This window comes from Camelus bactrianus, chromosome 10, assembly GCF_048773025.1.
Source record: "Camelus bactrianus isolate YW-2024 breed Bactrian camel chromosome 10, ASM4877302v1, whole genome shotgun sequence".
Classification (NCBI taxonomy): Eukaryota; Metazoa; Chordata; class Mammalia; order Artiodactyla; family Camelidae; genus Camelus; species Camelus bactrianus.
In genome coordinates, this window is record NC_133548.1 from 43,495,549 (window position 1) to 43,514,486 (window position 18,938).

Below are 18,938 nucleotides of genomic sequence, written 5' to 3' on the forward strand. Positions count from 1 at the left end.
AAATAAAATAATGCCATTTGCAGCAACATGGGTGGACCTAGAGATTATCATACTAAATGAAGTCAGACAAAGACAGGTATCATGGTGTCACTTATATGTGGAATCTAAAAAAAATGATACATACAAATTAACTTATTTATAAAACAGAAAGAGACTCACAGACTTAAAAAACAAAGCTATGGTTACCAAAGGGGGAAAGGGGTGTGAGGGGTGAATTAAGAGTTTGGAATTATCAGATACAAACTACTATATATAAAATAGATAAACAGCAAGTTCCTACTGTATGGCACAGGGAACTACATTCAATATCTTGTAATCTATAATGAAAAAAAATATATGTATAACTAAATCACTATGCTGTATGCCAGACACTAATACAGTATTGTAAATCAACCATAAAAGAAAGAAAATGCAAAAAAAAAAGTGTCAAAAATAGTGAATGACTACATACTGCTTATAGGAGGAAATCCAGATAGCCCAGCATGATATTTGATGCTCATCACAAATAGCTCCCAAGGCACTGCTCCTGGCTCATTTTCCACCACATCCCTCCACCTACCCTACACTCAAACAGTAGTGCCCTCTAGTTTCCAAACATATAATACTTCATGCTGATGTGCTTCTGCACATGGGGTTCCCTCTGCCACAACTTCTCCTCCATTTTCTTTCTTTCTTTTTTTTTTTTTTGGCATTCTTTTTTATTTAAGTATAGTCAGTTTATAATGTTGTGTCAATTTCTGGTGTGCAGCAATATTTTGTTGTTTTCATAGTATAAGTTTTGTACTTCTTTTGTTAAATTTATTCCTAAGTAATAAATTGTGGGGGTTTTTTTCCATTTTATTTTCTATCAGACTTTTACTCATTTTTTAGGACCTAGCTTGAATTACTTTGATTCCTCATCCCCCGGGTTGCCCACATTTTCTAGATTCCAGGATCCTAACTAAAAAATGTCTCCTGCATTCTAGTCCATCACTTGTGGATTTTTGCTACAACCTCTACTTTCCCTCTTTCAGTCCTTTCCTTCACCTACTACCAGCTTTTCTATGTCCAATCTACAATCATTCTACATCTCATAACCTCTCTCATTAATTTTGGTTGAGAACTTTTGACTTTTTTTTTTTAACATTTTTTATTGATTTATAATCATTTTACAATGTTGTGTCAAATTCCAGTGTAGAGCACAATTTTTCAGTTATACATGAACATATATATATTCATTGTCACATTTTTTTCCTCTGTGAGCTACCATAAGATCTTGTGTATATTTCCCTGTGCTATACAGTATAATCTTGTTTATCTGTTCTACAATTTTGAAATCCCAGTCTATCTCTTCCCACTCCCCGCCCCCTTGGCAACCACAAGTTTATATTCTATGTCTGTGAGTCTATTTCTGTTTTGTATTTATGCGTTGTTTTTTTTTTCTTTTTTAGATTCCACATATGAACGATCTCATGTGGTATTTTTCTTTCTCTTTCTGGCTTACTTCACTTAGAATGACATTCTTCAGGAGCATCCATGTTGCTGCAAATGGTGTTATGTTGTCGGTTGAGAACTTTTGACTTTTATCATACTTTTCATGTATGTTAATGATAACATGTTTTTTCATATATCCTAGAACAGCAGTGATGGAAGATTCTGTCAGTATGGCATTATTTCCATTCTCCCCAGTCACTCTGGCAGGCACTGGAGAACAAGATGCTTGGAACATTTTTTCAGCCCTTCTGTTTATTTTTCCCAAGCCTTACCCTCTTTATTCACCTGGCTTTGCCTTGAGTTTGCCATTCTGTTCTCTTTTCAGTTCTTGAGATCTTCCCCCTGTACAGTTTTCTGGGTTGCATCTCTGCCAGGAGTAGGGAATTGATAACATTCTTAATTTCCAGCTTATCCATTTTCATAGTTTCTATAATATTTTATAACAGGCTTTTAACACCCGTGGGTACTTAATTATTAGAAGGCACAGAATAATGTTCATTATAAAGAGAAACAACTCTAAAATTCCTACCTTTCACAGAAGGAAAATCACCTTCCATTCCCATAAAATCACGAGTTCATTAAGCTGGAGGAAGACCTTAGTCTCACAATTCAGGCATGGCTTTCTGCAGTACTTCCTGTGATTTCATGTGTCTTACAATTTTGGGGGTAAGTTTTAAGGCAACTCTTCCCTTTGAATGCCTGTGATGAGTCCCCTTCGACATTACTCTCCTATAATATAAAAGGTTGTGTCTTCTCCTTTCCTTAAAAAAGAAGATTTTAATGAGAGTCCTTGGAGACCATTATCTTGAGACTACTGCTTTAGATGCCAGGAGTCTGTGGATCTGTCATCCCATGTGATGTCCTCAAAAATATTTTAAAAATCCTGACATACCACAGAGACTTTTTTTTAGTGATGTTTGCACTTACAATTTTGAATAACGATTGAAGTGATGGAGACTTAACTTGTTAAAAAAAAAATCTTGTCTTGTAGATGATTCCCTCAGGGATATTCTGCTTCCTGTACAATATCATTTATTTTGTAATTCTGAAAATTTGCTGAGTCTTTGCGGTCTCCTCTTCCCAATACATGAGGGAATGGCATGTCATGAGAAGCTAATGCCTGGAGACGCATCCAGAAAAGGAGAGTAGAGCATGAACACATAGTATGAGCACTGTGATTGCTTTCTCAAGAGGCAGCTCTGCTGGGAAAGACCTTGTTGAAAAACAAAATCCCCAATTATTGCATTGCCATTTGTGATATCCACAAATGCCGTCTAATTGCCTCTCTCATCAGCTTTGGCCTTTAAAGTCTTCCACCACCTGTATTATCTTCCCTAATGTGCTATCAGGTCTTGTCTCCAGTATCTGCTCTCACAATCTCAAGGTTGTGGCAAGACAGTCAATACACTGTCTCCTGTTTAAATTCTGCACTTTGCTTGTTCTGTAGTCTGTTTTGTCTGTTTGAAAATCCCTTATCCTGAGTTTACCCGTCCAAACTCTTGTCCATTCTTTAAAATTCAGAACAAGTGCCACCTATCCAAGAATCCCTTTGTTTGCATAAGGTTAAAAACCGAGGGAGAAATTAGTCTTTATGTAGGATTTCTGTAAGGAGAGGCACTTACTGTGGATGGCCTCCACTGGATTCCAGACTCTCAGTGCTAACAGATGTGGTGTAGTTACCTCGGTAGTTGTAGATAAAGCTTTAAAAAAAAAAAAAAAAGCTAGCTAGACAGTTTTGTGTCTTTCCTAGATCTCTCGTACCAGACCAATGAACACATCTCCATTTTCTCTGAGACCTGGCTGCTAATGTTCACAGCCATAGTCTTTTGAGGATTGTACTTCACTGAAAGGAGCATGAGTGACTGGATATTTCTGGGAGCGTATATGCCCTCACTCCCAAGGTGCCCCATAGCCAACCACTGAATGAAAGAACGACTTAGAAACAACAACGGCAAACACACCCTACCGTTACATGGTGGGGTAGCTCTGCAGTGCCGTTCATGCTCCAGTGCTCTCTGGGGACCAGACTGAATCTACACTTCAGCAGACCCCACATCTTTACCTGGCTTCACCTCATTCTTTGTCCTGCTTCTCTCATTTTTACACTTTTCCTCTGGGATCACTCCTCACTAAATGTCTTGCAAACAAACTGCTGATTAAGGCTCTGCTTTTGGAAAAGTGTTGTAAAACAGTCTCAATGCATACATAGGAATGAAGACTGCATGTCCTTTACTATGCACACTCAAAATTTAAAAAACAGTTGAAAAAACAAGTATAGACACTCAGTTCTGATTGCTGGCCCACATTCCTTCTCAAAGGGAAGCTAGTTATAACCGTAACCATCATTGCCGGTTATACAGACCGAATTTCTCTCTATGAGACTAATTGCATTTGTTCCTTGTGGTGCTCGGATTTATGCCTCTTGCTAAGTGACTCTGATTAGTAGAGACGGTATATTTTTCTTATGCAACTGTTCAGAGGACAGTGTGAATTCTGAGTTAATATAATTAATTTTCTATGGACGTCTGTGATGCAATCTGCCAAAGACGGATGAGGCCGCACGACGCTGCTGCTCTGTGTCTCTACCTTAAATCATCAGTTTATCTTTGCTGTTATTTTTATCCACTGCTCTTTCAAATGCAATGTCGCTCAGCTACAAGAAGGCTAATAGAAATAAGTGTCATTTCCTGCTAAATAATGGAGCTACATAATTCTCAATTGTGAGGAAATGTGCATATTAGATTTTTTTTAATAACACTTTTAACCATCTTCCCAGAAATGGAAATGTAGAGCATTAATCACGAGCCAGTATATATATTTTTTAAATTGAGCAGATATTGGGAAATAAAGAAAGCCTGAACTTATTTTAATATTTTCAATTACATAAAGTATATTCTATAAATGCAATAAAGCTAGAAATCAATAACAAAAAGACAGCTATAAAACACCCATATATTTGGAAATGAATACACCATTAAAGAACGGATAGGACAAGGAAAAAACAGAAATTAGAAAACACCGAAATAATATATATATAAAACTTGTGCTATCGGTATATTAGTTCTTAGAAGGAAACTTATTCTAGAAATGATAGAAAAGAAAAAAGCTAAATTTAATAACGTTTGCATTAATTTTCATAGGTAGAAAAAATAGTAATATAAAACCCAGAGTTGTATAATAGTTATAAAATTACTAATGGATATTAATCAAATAAAAAATCAACACAAAATAGAGATGACCAAAAATTCCAAATATTTGTTTTTTAGTGATGTATTGGACTTATTATGGCAATTTTGGGGGGAAAAAAGCCTAAATAATCAAAATAAGAAAGGTATAACTACAGACTTGTGGATATTGATAAGATCAGAAGAGTAATTGTGAATCTCAGAGCAATTATGCAAGAAAAAAGAAGTAAAAGGTATTCAAATTGGAAAGGAAGAAGTAAATCTCTCAGTGTTTGCAGATGATACAATATTATATATAGAAAACCATAAAGATTCCACCATAAAACTGTTAGAATTTATAAATGAATTCAGTGAAGTTGCAGGATGCAAAATCAATATGTATAAAAATCAGTTGTGTTTCTATACACTAATGCGCTATCAGCAAGAGAAATTAAGAGAACTGACCATTACCACTGCTTCAAAAAGAATAAAGTATTTGCAAACTATATATTGGACAAGGCGTTAATATTCAAAATATATAAAGAAATCATACAACTCAATAGCAAGTAATTCGATTAAAAAATGGGCAGAAGATCTGAATAGACATTTTGTTTGTTTGATTTTTCCAGTCATCATTGACCATGCTGCATTTATAAGTGGAAACCCCTTATGAACAAATTATATCTGCTTGAATGGCACCTCAGGAAATAATACCTGTGGGGCACCTCATTACATTCGTTGGGTTGATATCTCTGGTATTTTAACTTGGAAGACAATGTAAATGTTCTGTGTCCCAGAGCAACTTAAGGACTGAGTGTTCTGTGAGAGCTCTTGAGGAGCTCCACTTCTGACTTGGTCCAAGCCTGACCACAGCTGCAGCCTGCAAAGCACCTTTGAGTGCTGACTTGATCCAACCAAACATTCAGAAATCATTTTAAAGGCACTTTAATGGCTGCTTCTTGCCCATGAGCTCCTGCCAGACAATCCACTGACCAGTCCTCCTAGATGACAAAATCTATCAGCCGTCATCACCAGAATCTAGCTCATTCTTTAAAATATATTGGATAGGTAGAGCTTATATATCGTTTTTTTAAGTGGGAAGATAGTAATACAGTCCAAGTCTACTTAAAATTCAACCTAGTTTCACGAAGTACCACTGTATCATGTCACAACCCACCAAGGATTTCAAAGTATCTCGTTATGCAGTATTACCGAATTCATGGATCAGTGTGTCTGTTTATGGTATACAGTGGTAACTGTACTGCATTAGACAGGACTTCTCATTTCCTTGCACTTTGCAAAAACATGAAGTGTAACATGTAAACATGTTAAAGATTCATAATAACTGACTAATGATTTTTCACTTAGCAAAATCAACTAAAAGAGCACAGCATTTTAGAGAATAGTTACTTCCTGGCTGAGAAGTTGCCTGAGAAGTTTGAAAACAGGAGGAGAGGAGTGGAAGGTGAAGTCACTCCCTCTGCTTGGTGATAGCTGAAGGTGAGCAAAAGTGGCCTGGAAAAGGAGAGAGTGAAAGAATAGATGCCTAAGATTTCTTCATGTGTGAATTCAAGGAATGAGTAGACAATATTTTCTCCTCAGTGTTCAAAAATCAAATTGCAGAACTGGGAACTAACATGTGAGCCATAGAAAAGCAATTAGACTAAAAAGATACCAAAGAAACTCAAAATAGAGACGAACTTTCATTTCCTTTGCTTGCAATTGTACGATTCTTGATAACTAATATTTTCCCTGTAATTATATTTTGAATGTGATGTTCCTGGTTATGCTATTATTATACATACTTGCAACAGAAGTATTTTTTTCCAAAGATCTAAAATTTCTGTTGAATATTAGGCTTCTCCTCTTCATGTATAAGGAATAATATACTCAAAAGACATAGACAGGCTTATTCATCTTTCTCTATATACTTTATCACCTTTTTTCCCCCCAAATGCATGGACTTTAATAAGCCTTTTTAGCTTCACCTACTTTCCTCCCAGGCTTTTCTACTTTATTAAAATAAATTGTCTATAGAAATGTGCAGATGATGATGATGGTGCTCGATTTTTTTTTTAACTCAAGCATGAAGTGGAATTCTATTTGGAGACCAGCTAAGATGTGACTGCAGCACCCACTACACCTTCTCACCTAGACTCACAGACAACTTAAACTTTTTTTACTGATTTGAACATGTGAATTAATTACAGTGTTTGTCCCTTTTCTGATAGTGAATTTTGAGTAAACATTTCTATAATATGTTGTAAGAAATGTTTGGATAGTAAGTGTTTAGAATGAACGTGTTATCTATGTTAGAAACTGAGTGTAGGAACTTCCAGTGACCTACCTGGAATGAAATTATGGTAGAATACTGCTTTCCCTAGGCTTTTCAGCCTAAAGGAATGCCTGCAGTGCACTTCAGTAATGTCTTTCCTGTACAGTACTTCCTTTCCATTTTCACTGCCACTTCTGCCATTGCTTAAATTTTGTTGTGTGTAATCCCATTGGAATTACTGTAACAAATGCATCAACGTTCTTCCTGCTTCTGGTATAAGCTTCAGTTTTGGAGCTTGATAATATTTTCATATTTAAAAATAATTCATATTTTCATGTAAATTAAATAATATATGGATATACCAGAAATAAGAATAGAAAAATGCAAAAAAACCTATCGGTGCTAGGTATCTCATGTTTGTGTTCCCAGGACAAATTTCTACCCATTTCCACCTGATTTAATCCCAAGAGGCCGATTTTTATGGACTGTATCAATAGGCTCCCTTGCTGATGGCTTCTGGTTTGGTTAATTAGTGTGTGAGTACCGGCAGAAATGTACTGAGGTTTGGCTGCTTACCTGCTTCTTCCCTTCTGGATCACCTGGGTTGACCAGAATTCTTTACAGAAGGCCACAGCTCCTGACAGGTAGTCCTGTCATCACAGCTCTCCAGGTTCCAGTAATTGCCCACATCCTTACCTCTTCAGGTCTTGGGCTAATCACTAGCCCTAGAGTGCAGAATTACCCTTGAAGTTTTTCTGAAATCCTGGTACAACTTTGTAAATAGTCCCTTTGTTAAGCTCTCCTTAGTTATCTAGACTGAGCGAGCCATCTACTTCCTTCAGATACCCTGTTTGATACACTATTTTCCATACGTTATCTCTTGCTAAACCTCAATATTTATTCTCCCAGGTTTTTTTTTTTTGCCAACCCCCCCAAATCTCTTTTTTTTTTACAAAATAAAATCATTTTATAAATATAAATTTATGAAAAGATTTATTTCCCATGTTGTGGCAGATTAAAGGCACAAATTCTCTGAGACTTCTCCCGTTAAGAGGTGCAGTGTAATTCCTTTCACCTTGAATCTGGACTGGCCTTATTGGTATGCTTTACGTATAGAATACAAGGAAGTTAATGATCTGAGAATGTCAGATCTCAGCGATAAGAGGCCATGCAGCCTCTCCCTGGGTCTCCTGGAAGATTTCCTTATGGAGCTCTGAGTTGCCATATAATAAATTTGGCCACTCCCATGAAAACCATGTGGAGAAGCCCTGAGGCAATGTAGAGAGGGAGAGGGGACTAGCTAAGCCCACCCTTCAAACCCTTCCCAGTAAGGTAGCAGGCATGTGAATGAAACCATCTTGGATCCTCTACCCTAGGCCAGCCACCCAGTGAACACCACTGTGCAATCCCAGTAAAGCCATGAGGGGCAGAAGACTCACCAAGCCAAATCTTGCCTGAATTTCTGAATCGTAAGATATAATCAAATAGTCGTTACTTTAAACACTAAGATTTAGAGTAGTGTGTTAGGCAGTGTAGAACACCACATCGGAACCTGACACGTGAAAGGGATACTTTGCCGTAACAGAAGCCAAAGGCACGTGCATCAGCTTTAGAGCTGAACCATGGATAGAATCGGAGCTTTGGGGAGACTTTTACTGACTTCTGGAGGGTTCTTATAAGATGGTGAGGGCTTGAAGTGAAGAAAATATTTTTGAAACCTAAAGAAGACACTTGCCAGGTAGTGGTGGGATGTTTGTCAATATTGTCACCTGGGGTAAAATGGAAATATAAAAGGTGCCTCATATACTCTTGGATTCAGCTGGGAAGATTTCCAGGAAGAATGTAAAAAGTTCTACCTAGTGTCTTACAGCTGTCTGTGCTAAAGTATAAGAAGGGAGATGTGAACTACAGAAGGATTTATTTAGTTCTTTTGAAAAGTTTTAAAAATATAAAAGGGAGCCAGATCTTCCTGGGTTTGAAAATAAGGCTATTTCTCATGCCCATTATCTTCTAGAAAAATATTCTCAAGATAAAAAATGGCTCCAGATCAAAGGTCAAATCCAGATTATAGCTGTAAGATCCTTTGTTAAGACCTAAGACCTCCATGACCCTTTCAGCTATACAGAAGTCATTCTAAGAGTCTTAATGGCATGTTTCATAGACCCTTTCTTTCTAAAATAAGGCTTTAAAAATCTCAAGGGTATTTTCTCACAGCAGCCTCACAAAGTACAAGAGGAAGAGTTTCCTGGAAGAGGTTTATGAATGTGGATTTTGTCTAATTGAATAAATTATGATTTGATACATAGAAAGCCCACAAAGTTGTTTTAATAGCTTTATTGACATGTAATTCATTTACCACATAATTCTCCCTTTTAAAGTATACAATTCAATCATTTAAAAATATTCACAATATATGCAACAATCACCATGGTCAATTTTAGAACACTTTCATCACCTTATAAAGAAGTCCTGTATTTTTTTTAAACACTTTTTATTGAGTTATTGTCATTTTACAATGTTGTGTCAAATTCCAGTGTAAAGCACAATTTTTCAGTTATACGTGAACATACATATATTTAATGTCACTTTTTTTTTTTTTGCTGTGAGCTACCACAAGATCTTGTATATATTTCCCTGTGCTATACAGTATAATCTTGTTTATCTATTCTACATATGCCTGTCAGTATCTACAAATTTTGAACTCCCAGTCTATCCCTTCCTACTCCCCTCCCCCTTGGCAACCACAAGTTTGTATTCTGTGTCTATGAGTCTGTTTCTTTTTTGTATTCTACATATAAGCAATCTCATATGGTATTTTTCTTTCTCTTTCTGGCTTACTTCACTTAGAATGACATTCTCCAGGAACATCCATGTTGCTGCAAATGGCGTTATGTTGTCAGTTTTTATGGCTGAATAGTATTCCATTGTAGAAATATACCACAACTTCTTTATCCAGTCATCTGTTGATGGACATTTAGGCTGTTTCCATGTCTTGGCCATTGTAAATAGTGCTGCTATGAACATTGGGGTACAGGGGTCTTTTTGAAGTAGGGTTCCTTCTGGATATATGCCCAGGAGTGGGATTACTGGGTCATATGGTAAGTGTATTCCTAGTCTTTTGAGGAATCTCCATACTCTTTTCCACAGTGGCTGCACCACGAAATCCACCCTACATGCCAGAAGCCATAAGCAACTACCAATCTACTATTCTGTCTCTATAGATTTCTCTATTATAAATGGAATCATATAATATGTGGTCTTTTGTGACTGGCTTCTTTCACTTTGTATAGTGTTTTCAGGGTTCATCCATGTAGGATGCATCAGTACTTCATTCCTTTTAATGGCTGAAAAATGTTCCATTGTATGGAAAGACCACATTTTATTTATCAACACTTAAGCTGATAGACATTTGGTTGTTTTTAATAATCTGGCTATAAACATTAGTGTACAAGTTTTTGTGTAGACATGTATTGTAATTTTTCTTAGGTATATGTATCTAGGAGTAGAATTGCTGGGTCAAATGATAACTCTATGTTGAATGGTTTGAAGAACTGCCAGACTGTTTCCCGAAATGGCACCACCATTTTACATCCTGACTAGTGGTGTATGAGGGTTCCAGTTTCTTAACATCCTCAACACTTGTTATTATCTGCTGTTTTAATTCTAGCCATCCCTGTGGGTATGAAGCGGTATCTCATTGAAGTTTTATTTGAATTTCCCTGATGACTCCCACAAAATTTTTAAAGAAATTATACCAGCTTGAATTGCAAGGGACAGTGCAGGGTGAAGAGGTCTTTGGACTCTCAAACTACAATAGGCAGGAAATAGGCCAAGAAAACTACTTAGCTATAACTGGGGCTATATTTTCCTGAAAAAGGAAGAATGAGTCCAAGGATAGAACTAAAAGCTCAGAAGGTATAGCCAAGAGCCACAGAGAGACTTATTAACAGGGAGTAGGACTGGATCCTGATCAAGAAAATAGCAAACAGGTGTCTAGTTGGATTTTGGAATTTCTATGGGCCAGTGTTTTTATGTGACTCTTCTGTTCCTTCTTTATGACAAGAATATTTACTGCAGAGTTTCTGTTCCTATATCAATAGTGTCTGATAGATGTGTAGGGGTCATATGACTTATCTCTTTAGTTTGTAGGTCTTCAAATAAAGAGGGACTGTATTTGAGGAGTTGTGTCCAAGGAACCTCACCCTGAAACTGATTTAGATTTTATGATGATGGACTCAGTTCTGATACTGTACTGGCATAATATTTTGAGGGGACGTGAGAGGGTATGAATGCATTTTGCCTAATGCACCATCATCTCAGATCTTAACTAAGGACCTCACAGTTTCCCTGCTACCATTCTCCTCTTTTATAATCAATTTGCATACAACCAGAGTGATCTTCAAAAATATATTCACATTAGATTAGCACAATTTAAAAAAACCTATAAAGGCTTCTATTCCTTTTAGAATAAAATTCAAACATTTTTCCATGGCTGATGAAGCTCCCCAAGATCTAACACTTGCCATGTATCTCTCTTCTCCTGGTTTACCATGGCCTCTTATTTCTTAAGATTACCAGCTTCTTTGCACTAGCCTTTTCTGCCTGGTAGCTTTCCCCTAACTTTCCCTATCAATGGGTCTTTCTTGTCTTTCAACTTTCTGCTCAGCTGTCACCTCCTTCAGTGGCCTTCCTTGTCACGCTCTCTAAGGAAACACCACCCACACCACCAGAGTTACCCTTTATAAGTCATATCAATCCAGATGCCTCAAATTCCAACCACTTATCATGTTCTGTATTCATTTATTCTCTAAAGTCTCCCCCTCTAAAATATAAACTGTGAGAACTCTGTTCTACATATCAACATATCTTCAGTGTTAACTCAGTTCCTAGAATACAATAAAGGCTCAACAAATACTTTTGAAATGAATGGATGATTGTCCCATCTCTACTTGTAAAATGACTTCAAGGCTTTGATCAGATATTCCTCTTGGACTTCAAGGGCACAATGGCAGAAAATTATCAATGTTTGAGCCCCTCCCCCTTCTCCTTGAATTACTCAAAAACATGCCAAGAGTTATATGTAAATCTTGACAGATTTGGAAATTATTGTCTATCACTGGTCTTTGACTTGAATTAATTCCCGATTAGCAAAGCTCAAATGATACCAGAGATAAAATACAGAAGACCTATGAACACTCTTACCTCTAAGATATGGGTCCCTAGTATCCAGAGGGACTTTAGAGTTCACATAACTAAGTTCCAGTAGTCACTGGACTTAGGATGCACCTGGAATTTCTATAGCACAGTTAGAAATGTTGTTTATGAAAAATTAAATATTACATTAACACCTCAAAAGAGGCTCAAAGCAAGTGATAATACTGTCTCTTAGCTCAATTATACCTGATGCCTGAAAGAGTAAAGCCATATATTTCTGAGACTAGTCCTGCTTTTAGAACCTAACAAGATCAAATGGGAGACTGCAAAACTGAATAGGCTCATCCTGGGGCAGATTTTCATATGATATGATGATGGACTAGATAATTATTAATGACTAAGTGGAATTCTAATAATGTGCCAGTATCTTTGGACTTTTATGATTATTTTGCTGTGGGGGGTCCATAGGCACACAGCAGAGGGTGGACTGTGACATCCTTGAAATAAATCTTTGGTCTCTGCCTACAGTTTCTGACACAGGGCTTCTAAAACCTTCATAATTTCCAGAGTGATAGGGGCATTAGGAGCACCTTTTATTCTTATATTTCATCTTGACCGTGGTTTCTGACTCAGGACACCTAAGTCCCTTAGAATTTTGTGGGTGATAGGAGCATCTTTTGTTCTAATGGAATGACTCTTGGTGGGATCCAGGATAGCTTCAAGATAGAGCTGGTCACCAAAAAGAACAACCATTAGAAACTTAGAACTTTCTGCCCATCTTCTTCACTGAGGGGAGGAGAGAAGGGCTGGAGATTAATTTAATATGGATCAGTAGCCCAAATAAAAAACTTAAACTATTGAATGGAGAGCTTCCAAGTTGGTAAAACACATTCTCCTGCCAATAAAATGCTGCTCTAAAACTTCATAGTAATAGAATCTCCTGCCATGGGGACCCTTCCAGACCTGGTGCTATGTATCTCTGCACCTGGCTATTAATTTGTATCCTGTGTAATGTCTTTTATAATAAAGATGTAAATGTAAGTAAATGTTTCCATAAGTTCTGTGAACCATTCATTCCAGCAAATTATCAAGCTGAGAGATAATTGTGGAACCTGACTTTGTGGTTAAGTTGGACAGAATTGTGGGTACCCTGAAGACCCATTGCTTGCAACTGGTGTCTGATGTGAGTGCTTTTGTGGGACTGATTCCTTTAATCTATGATGTTTGACACTACCTCCCGGTAGTTTGTGTCACAGTTGCAGTAAGAATAGGGCATCAAGTTGATGTCTGAATATTTAGAATATATTGGTTTCCCAGTTGGTTGGTATGGGGGCAAAAACAACATAAATTTTTGTTAGAAGTGTTGTAAGTAGAGAAACAGTTTTCTTATACCCATTACTTAGTCATTTCATGTGCTTAAATTTATCTTTGTTGTCTTTCAGTCTTTGTTATATATTTCCTACTTAAAATTTGCAATAATATTGTAGGTAGTCTACATTTTTACTTAGCTGTAATTACAAATACTTTTCATTTTATTTTTAAATTATGTTTTCCATGCCTCACTTCTCTCAATGCATTATGCTGAGACAAGGACTTTCTGATCTAAGTCTTGCTTTCAGATGCTCTAAAGAGTTGCAACAGTATTTGCTTCTGTTGGGAGTTCCTATACTCCAGAAAAATCTCTCCTCACCATTTCCATTATCATGATGATGATGTAAATGAGGGTAGATTATAACCCAAGAAATGCATTTAGTACAGTCTTTGACAACATTTCTAGTTTTTTTTTAATGGGTTCTAATTTCTTTGTAAAGCGAGATTATGGAACTATGATTGCTGTTAACACGTTAATTGCAATGTTTAGAATTAAGATAACCCTTTTCAATTTCTACATATAAGGAAGACTGCAGTATTCCAAATGGGAGTATTTGTTTTTAACATGTGTTTAAATATGTATAGACTTTCAGTCGAATCATGTGATTGTGGTGTCCAGACCTGAGTCCCTATGATGAGAAACAACCCAGTTTTCCCATTCTCATCCTTGTTTTGCAGTCTTCACAGCCTAGACCTTCTTGAGAATAGAGTTTGTTCAAAAGACTCATACAAAGAAACAGCTGAGGCTTCTTACCCTGCTCGGATCCTCCAGATCAGTGATAGCACTTTAGTCACTGGACTGATTGTGGCATTTTAGATCAAGTGCCAGAAATCAGAGGACTTCGTTCCATTCAAACAGAAGACTTGAGTCCACATCTCTCAAGACAAACTGTTGGCTCTCTCTAGGACCCAGTATTCTCATCTGTAAACTGAGGTAAATTTATAATACCAGCATCATAGGATTGCTGTGAAAATTAAATGGAGAAGTTACAGTGGTATTGGACCCAGACTTCCTGAATTCAAACACTGGTCCACAACTTCCTAGCTGCATGATTTTGGGCAATGTACTTAATGTCTCTGTGACCCAGATGATTTATTTGTGAAGTAGAAATAATAGCCTTTCTTGATTGGATTTTTGTAAGAGATAAACCAGTTAATAAACTAATGTGCTTAGAATAGGGCCTGGCGCATAATATGTACAAATTATTGCTTACTAAATAAATTAAAAAGTCCTAACACCTACAGATATTAATACATAATAGTGAAAATTACTACTATCATTATTGCTGATTTCAAGTTGTCTCTGAGTTAGTATACAAGTGTATAAAAGTAAGAGTTAAAAGTATGTTTTTAATTAAATCAGTCAGTTGAGCAACATTTGGTAGGTCCTAAGTGTGATGCTGCTAAACAAACACTTCATAGGTCACCTGAAATGCTAAGAATGGATCCTAAGAATATATTCTGCCAGTTGCCTTTCTCAGGGCTTCCTTTACCTCTCTGTTCCTCAGACTGTAGATGAGGGGGTTCAACATGGGGATCACCACTGTATAGAAGATGGACACCACTCTGTTCTGGTCAGTTGAATAGCTGGACTTGGGCATCACGTAAATGAAGGTAATAGTTCCATAGTAGAGAGTAACGGCGGTGAGGTGAGAGGTGCAGGTGGAGAAGGCCTTGTGTCGCCCTTCAGTGGAGCGCATCTTCAGGACGGTGATGAGGATGCAGGTGTAAGAGAGAGCTATGACAAACACTGTGACCACGATGATGGATCCTGAAGAGATGGAAGGGATAATTTCAACAGTGGAGGTATCTGAGCAGGAAAGTTTCAACAAAGGGGAGAAATCACAGAAAAAGTCGTCTATCTGATTTGGCCCACAGAAAGACAGACTCAGTAAACAACTAGTAAATGTCCAAGCATTCACACCCCCGCCCAGATAGGAAGCCCCCACCAAGAGGACACAGACTCTGGGGGACATGTGGGTGGAGTAGAGCAGGGGCAAGCAGATGGCCACATAGCGGTCATAGGCCATGGCAGCCAGCAGGAAGCACTCGGCTGTCCCAAACATGACCACGGAACAGAGCTGGGCTTCACAGCCAGTGACAGGGATGGCCAGTCCATGTGTAAGGAGTCCTGTAAGCATCATAGGTGTGACTGATGTGGAGCACCCACTGTCCACAAAAGCCAAATGGCTGAGGAAGAGGTACATTGGGGTGTGAAGCTGGGAACAGCTTCTTATTAAGGTGATTATGCTGATATTGCCTATTAAGGTGACAATGTAGATTCCTAGAAATATCACAAAGAAGATGACACGAAGTGTAGGATCCCCTGTTAATCCCCAAAAGATGAACTCTGTGACACCGGTGTGGTTTCCAACCTCCATCTCTTCTGGAAACTATTCCTGTTGAGGGAAATGTGAATATTCATTTTTGTGTGTTTTCAGAATATGTATTCCCAGATTTCTTTGGTTATTCCTCAGACTCATTACTTCCTCTGCCTAGCCTATAAATATGATGCTGTAGAAGACTTTTTTTTTTTGCTTCTTTCAGCTTTTCATAAAAAAAGAATAATTCAACCTCAGTCTGTGGGATCTCAACTACATTCTTTTATTTTTCTGATATTTATTTTAAAACACCATTCCCACCTTGACTCCTAGACAGATCTCTCTCCCAAGGTCCAGATCTATAGTTTCAGTTATCTCTTGGAAGACTCCAGTTACAAATCCCATAATTACCTCAGACCCAGACTTCTTATACTAAATTCATCCTTTCTTTGGCCCACTCTTCTTATGTTATGTATCATTGGAATGACACCACAATCCACCCAATCTTTCATGTCTGAAACATGGGAGTGATTCTAGCCTTCTCCCCATCATTGTTAGCACATCTAATAAAATCCTGCTGATTCTGTCTACAATTTACATCTCAATTTTTTTATTCACCTCCTCACTTACATTGCTAGTGTCCCTACTTAGTTGAGGCCCTGGTCACTTTTCCTCTTTATTTATCTGTTTACCTCCCTGCCTTCATTCTTGTGCTCTTATAATTCACAGTGCATCCAGCAAAATGATCTCTTGCTAACGTGACGGCGATGCCAAAGGGATTCTTTAAATTCTTGTGACTTCTCCAGCCTCCACAATGAACCTAACCTCTTTAGCACATTACAGTGCACACTTTCTGATGTATCCCCTGCTATGATTCTGCTTGTTTCTCAGAATATTTCCACCCATCACTTTCACTGATCCAATCTTCCTGAACTATTTAGAGTCCTCTCAATGCACTCTACTCTTCCTGGTCTTTGGTCATTTTTCTCCTACTTGCTTGGCCCTCATCCTCTCATTACTCTGGGTGATTTCTACTCATCCTTCAAATTCATGTCTCTCCAAAGTCTTCTCTGACATAAGGGTTAATCAGATAACTTTCCTTTGTGTTGACATCATGCTTTGAAGATGTCTAAATTGCCATTGTTTATAATGGGTACAGTTTTGTTGTTGTTTGCTTATTTACATTTCACTCTCCCCAATTAATACATATTCTTCTCAATAACTGTGTGTTTTGGCCCTCTATCAAAAATAATTAGTGCTTGGGAATAAAATGTACTGAAAGAAAACTAGTTAAATGAATGAATGTATGATTAGTGTAATGAATATGCTGTGGAGAACCAGAGATGAATATAATTTAGATTCTCTGCCCAGAGAAACCAAGCTTTGTAGAGAAGTCTTGAAGGTATTATTAGTGTGTGAAAATTCTGTAATAATTGTGTAAGGAAAGTAATGGCATACGTTGTTTCTAAATAAAAATTATATAATCATGTAGATGAAGAACTCTTGAAAATTCAAAAGAAATATTCCTCTCACATCTGGCTACTGTCACACAAGTCAACTATTATACATTTGGTAATTTATTTTCATAAATTTTTCCTTTGTATATATTTTAAAAAACTTTTATAACATTGTAGATAAAAATTTAACACTCCTATTTTTACTCAACATTTCCATATAAGAATTTTATCATATTTTAATTCCATACAAACATGATTTTTGAGATCTGCATGATAATGCATTAAGTGGTTGGACCTTAATTTAATCATCCACTGAATTTGGGCATGTCACTATTCACACAACCTTTTACTATCAGAACTAGTAACCCTACGAATTGTATAAAGCATCAGGAGGATAACATTACAAAATATGACAGATTTTTAAAATAATCCTCTTCCTTGGTATTTTCATTACAGCATAATTCAAAAGAATTATATTTGCGCTCTAAGATAAGTGTATCACCATGATTTACAATAATGAAAATATTAAAGCAATGTGCTCAGTGTTCAATGCAGCTCTTTGCTGCATTTTCATTAAAGAGCTTAGTACCTTCTCCATGTTTGCCATTTTGTTGCAACAAAGTTCCCGTGTTTTGAGGTGGTTTTGGGAAAGCATGATTAATGATAAATAATAAGAGAAGTCCCAGAAATTACTGCACTCCAATGCAGTAGTTCCAGTGCACACCAAAGATTCAGTGGAATTTTCAAGAAAATTGTATTTATGAGAATGAGGAAATAAAAGCATGAAAATATTTTTTAAATGTTTCTTTCAAATATTATAAAATGAAAAAAATTTAAATTGAGATTTTAGTGACCTGAAAATTTCACTTATTCATCTTTTATTTTCATTCACCTCAGCTACGTATCAATCCCTGCAGGTAAATTCTACAGTTTTTCAAATCCTTTTTACTTGCAGGTCCTTTACATTTTTATCTATAATTAAAAACAAAAGAAAACTCACCTACAAATCTACTTTAACAATCCTTACAATTGATTTTGATTTATTTTAATTTTGTGGCATAGGGTAAATGGTATTTACATATTTATAATCATAGTATCTATTACATTTGGTAATTTACATTTTCACTTCTATCAATAAAATATTTCCCAATCCTGAATAATCTCATAGCTGAAATTCTGGGTGGAGTATACATCTAACTCCTTAGTATGGTTTTCATGGACCTTCATAATCTATCCTTAATTACTTTTCAAAACACGGCTTCCTGTATATGCTTCCTTGCAACTAGTGCTTTTAAGTGTCTGTCATGTTAACATGACACTAAGATTTTTCTACTCAGTGTTATTGGCTCTAATTTTCATAGAAAGACAATTCTCTGCTAAAACACCATTTCAACTCTTAAGGTTTGAAACACTTACCATAAATGATAAATATCAATACAAATATCTTCAAAATGTCTTAATTTCTTTAAAGTTTCTTACTTTAGAATTAGAAAGAATTTTGTGTTTTCAGTAGTGGGACTTAGTTCTTTGACAGGACGAATTGTGAGGTATAATGAACCAGTAGATGAGAACCTACAGCTCGTTAAATAATGTGTTCTGATTGATCTTCATTAAGTGCAGTCAGATTTTTCTAGCGACAGGCAAGCTTACTGCCATGGATGTTAGCTCTCTCATGAAAAATCTATTTTTAGTCTTATCACTTGATCCTCTGTCTGTTCAATGG

The 18,938-nt window shown here is 36.7% G+C and overlaps 1 protein-coding gene across 1 annotated transcript; it reads right to left on the minus strand.

The window, feature by feature from the left end:
* Window positions 1–14,885: 14,885 nt before the first annotated feature.
* Window positions 14,886–15,818, minus strand: LOC105076662 (olfactory receptor 5P1-like). Its single transcript, XM_010964916.1, has one exon. The coding sequence runs from the start codon at window positions 15,816–15,818 to the stop codon at window positions 14,886–14,888; it is 933 nt and encodes a 310-aa protein (XP_010963218.1).
* Between the last annotated feature and the right edge of the window lie 3,120 nt (window positions 15,819–18,938).

Bases quoted from the DNA above. Each gene is read 5' to 3' on its own strand.
- LOC105076662 (XM_010964916.1), bottom strand. From the start codon at position 15,818: ATGGAGGTTGGAAACCACACCGGTGTCACAGAGTTCATCTTTTGGGGA.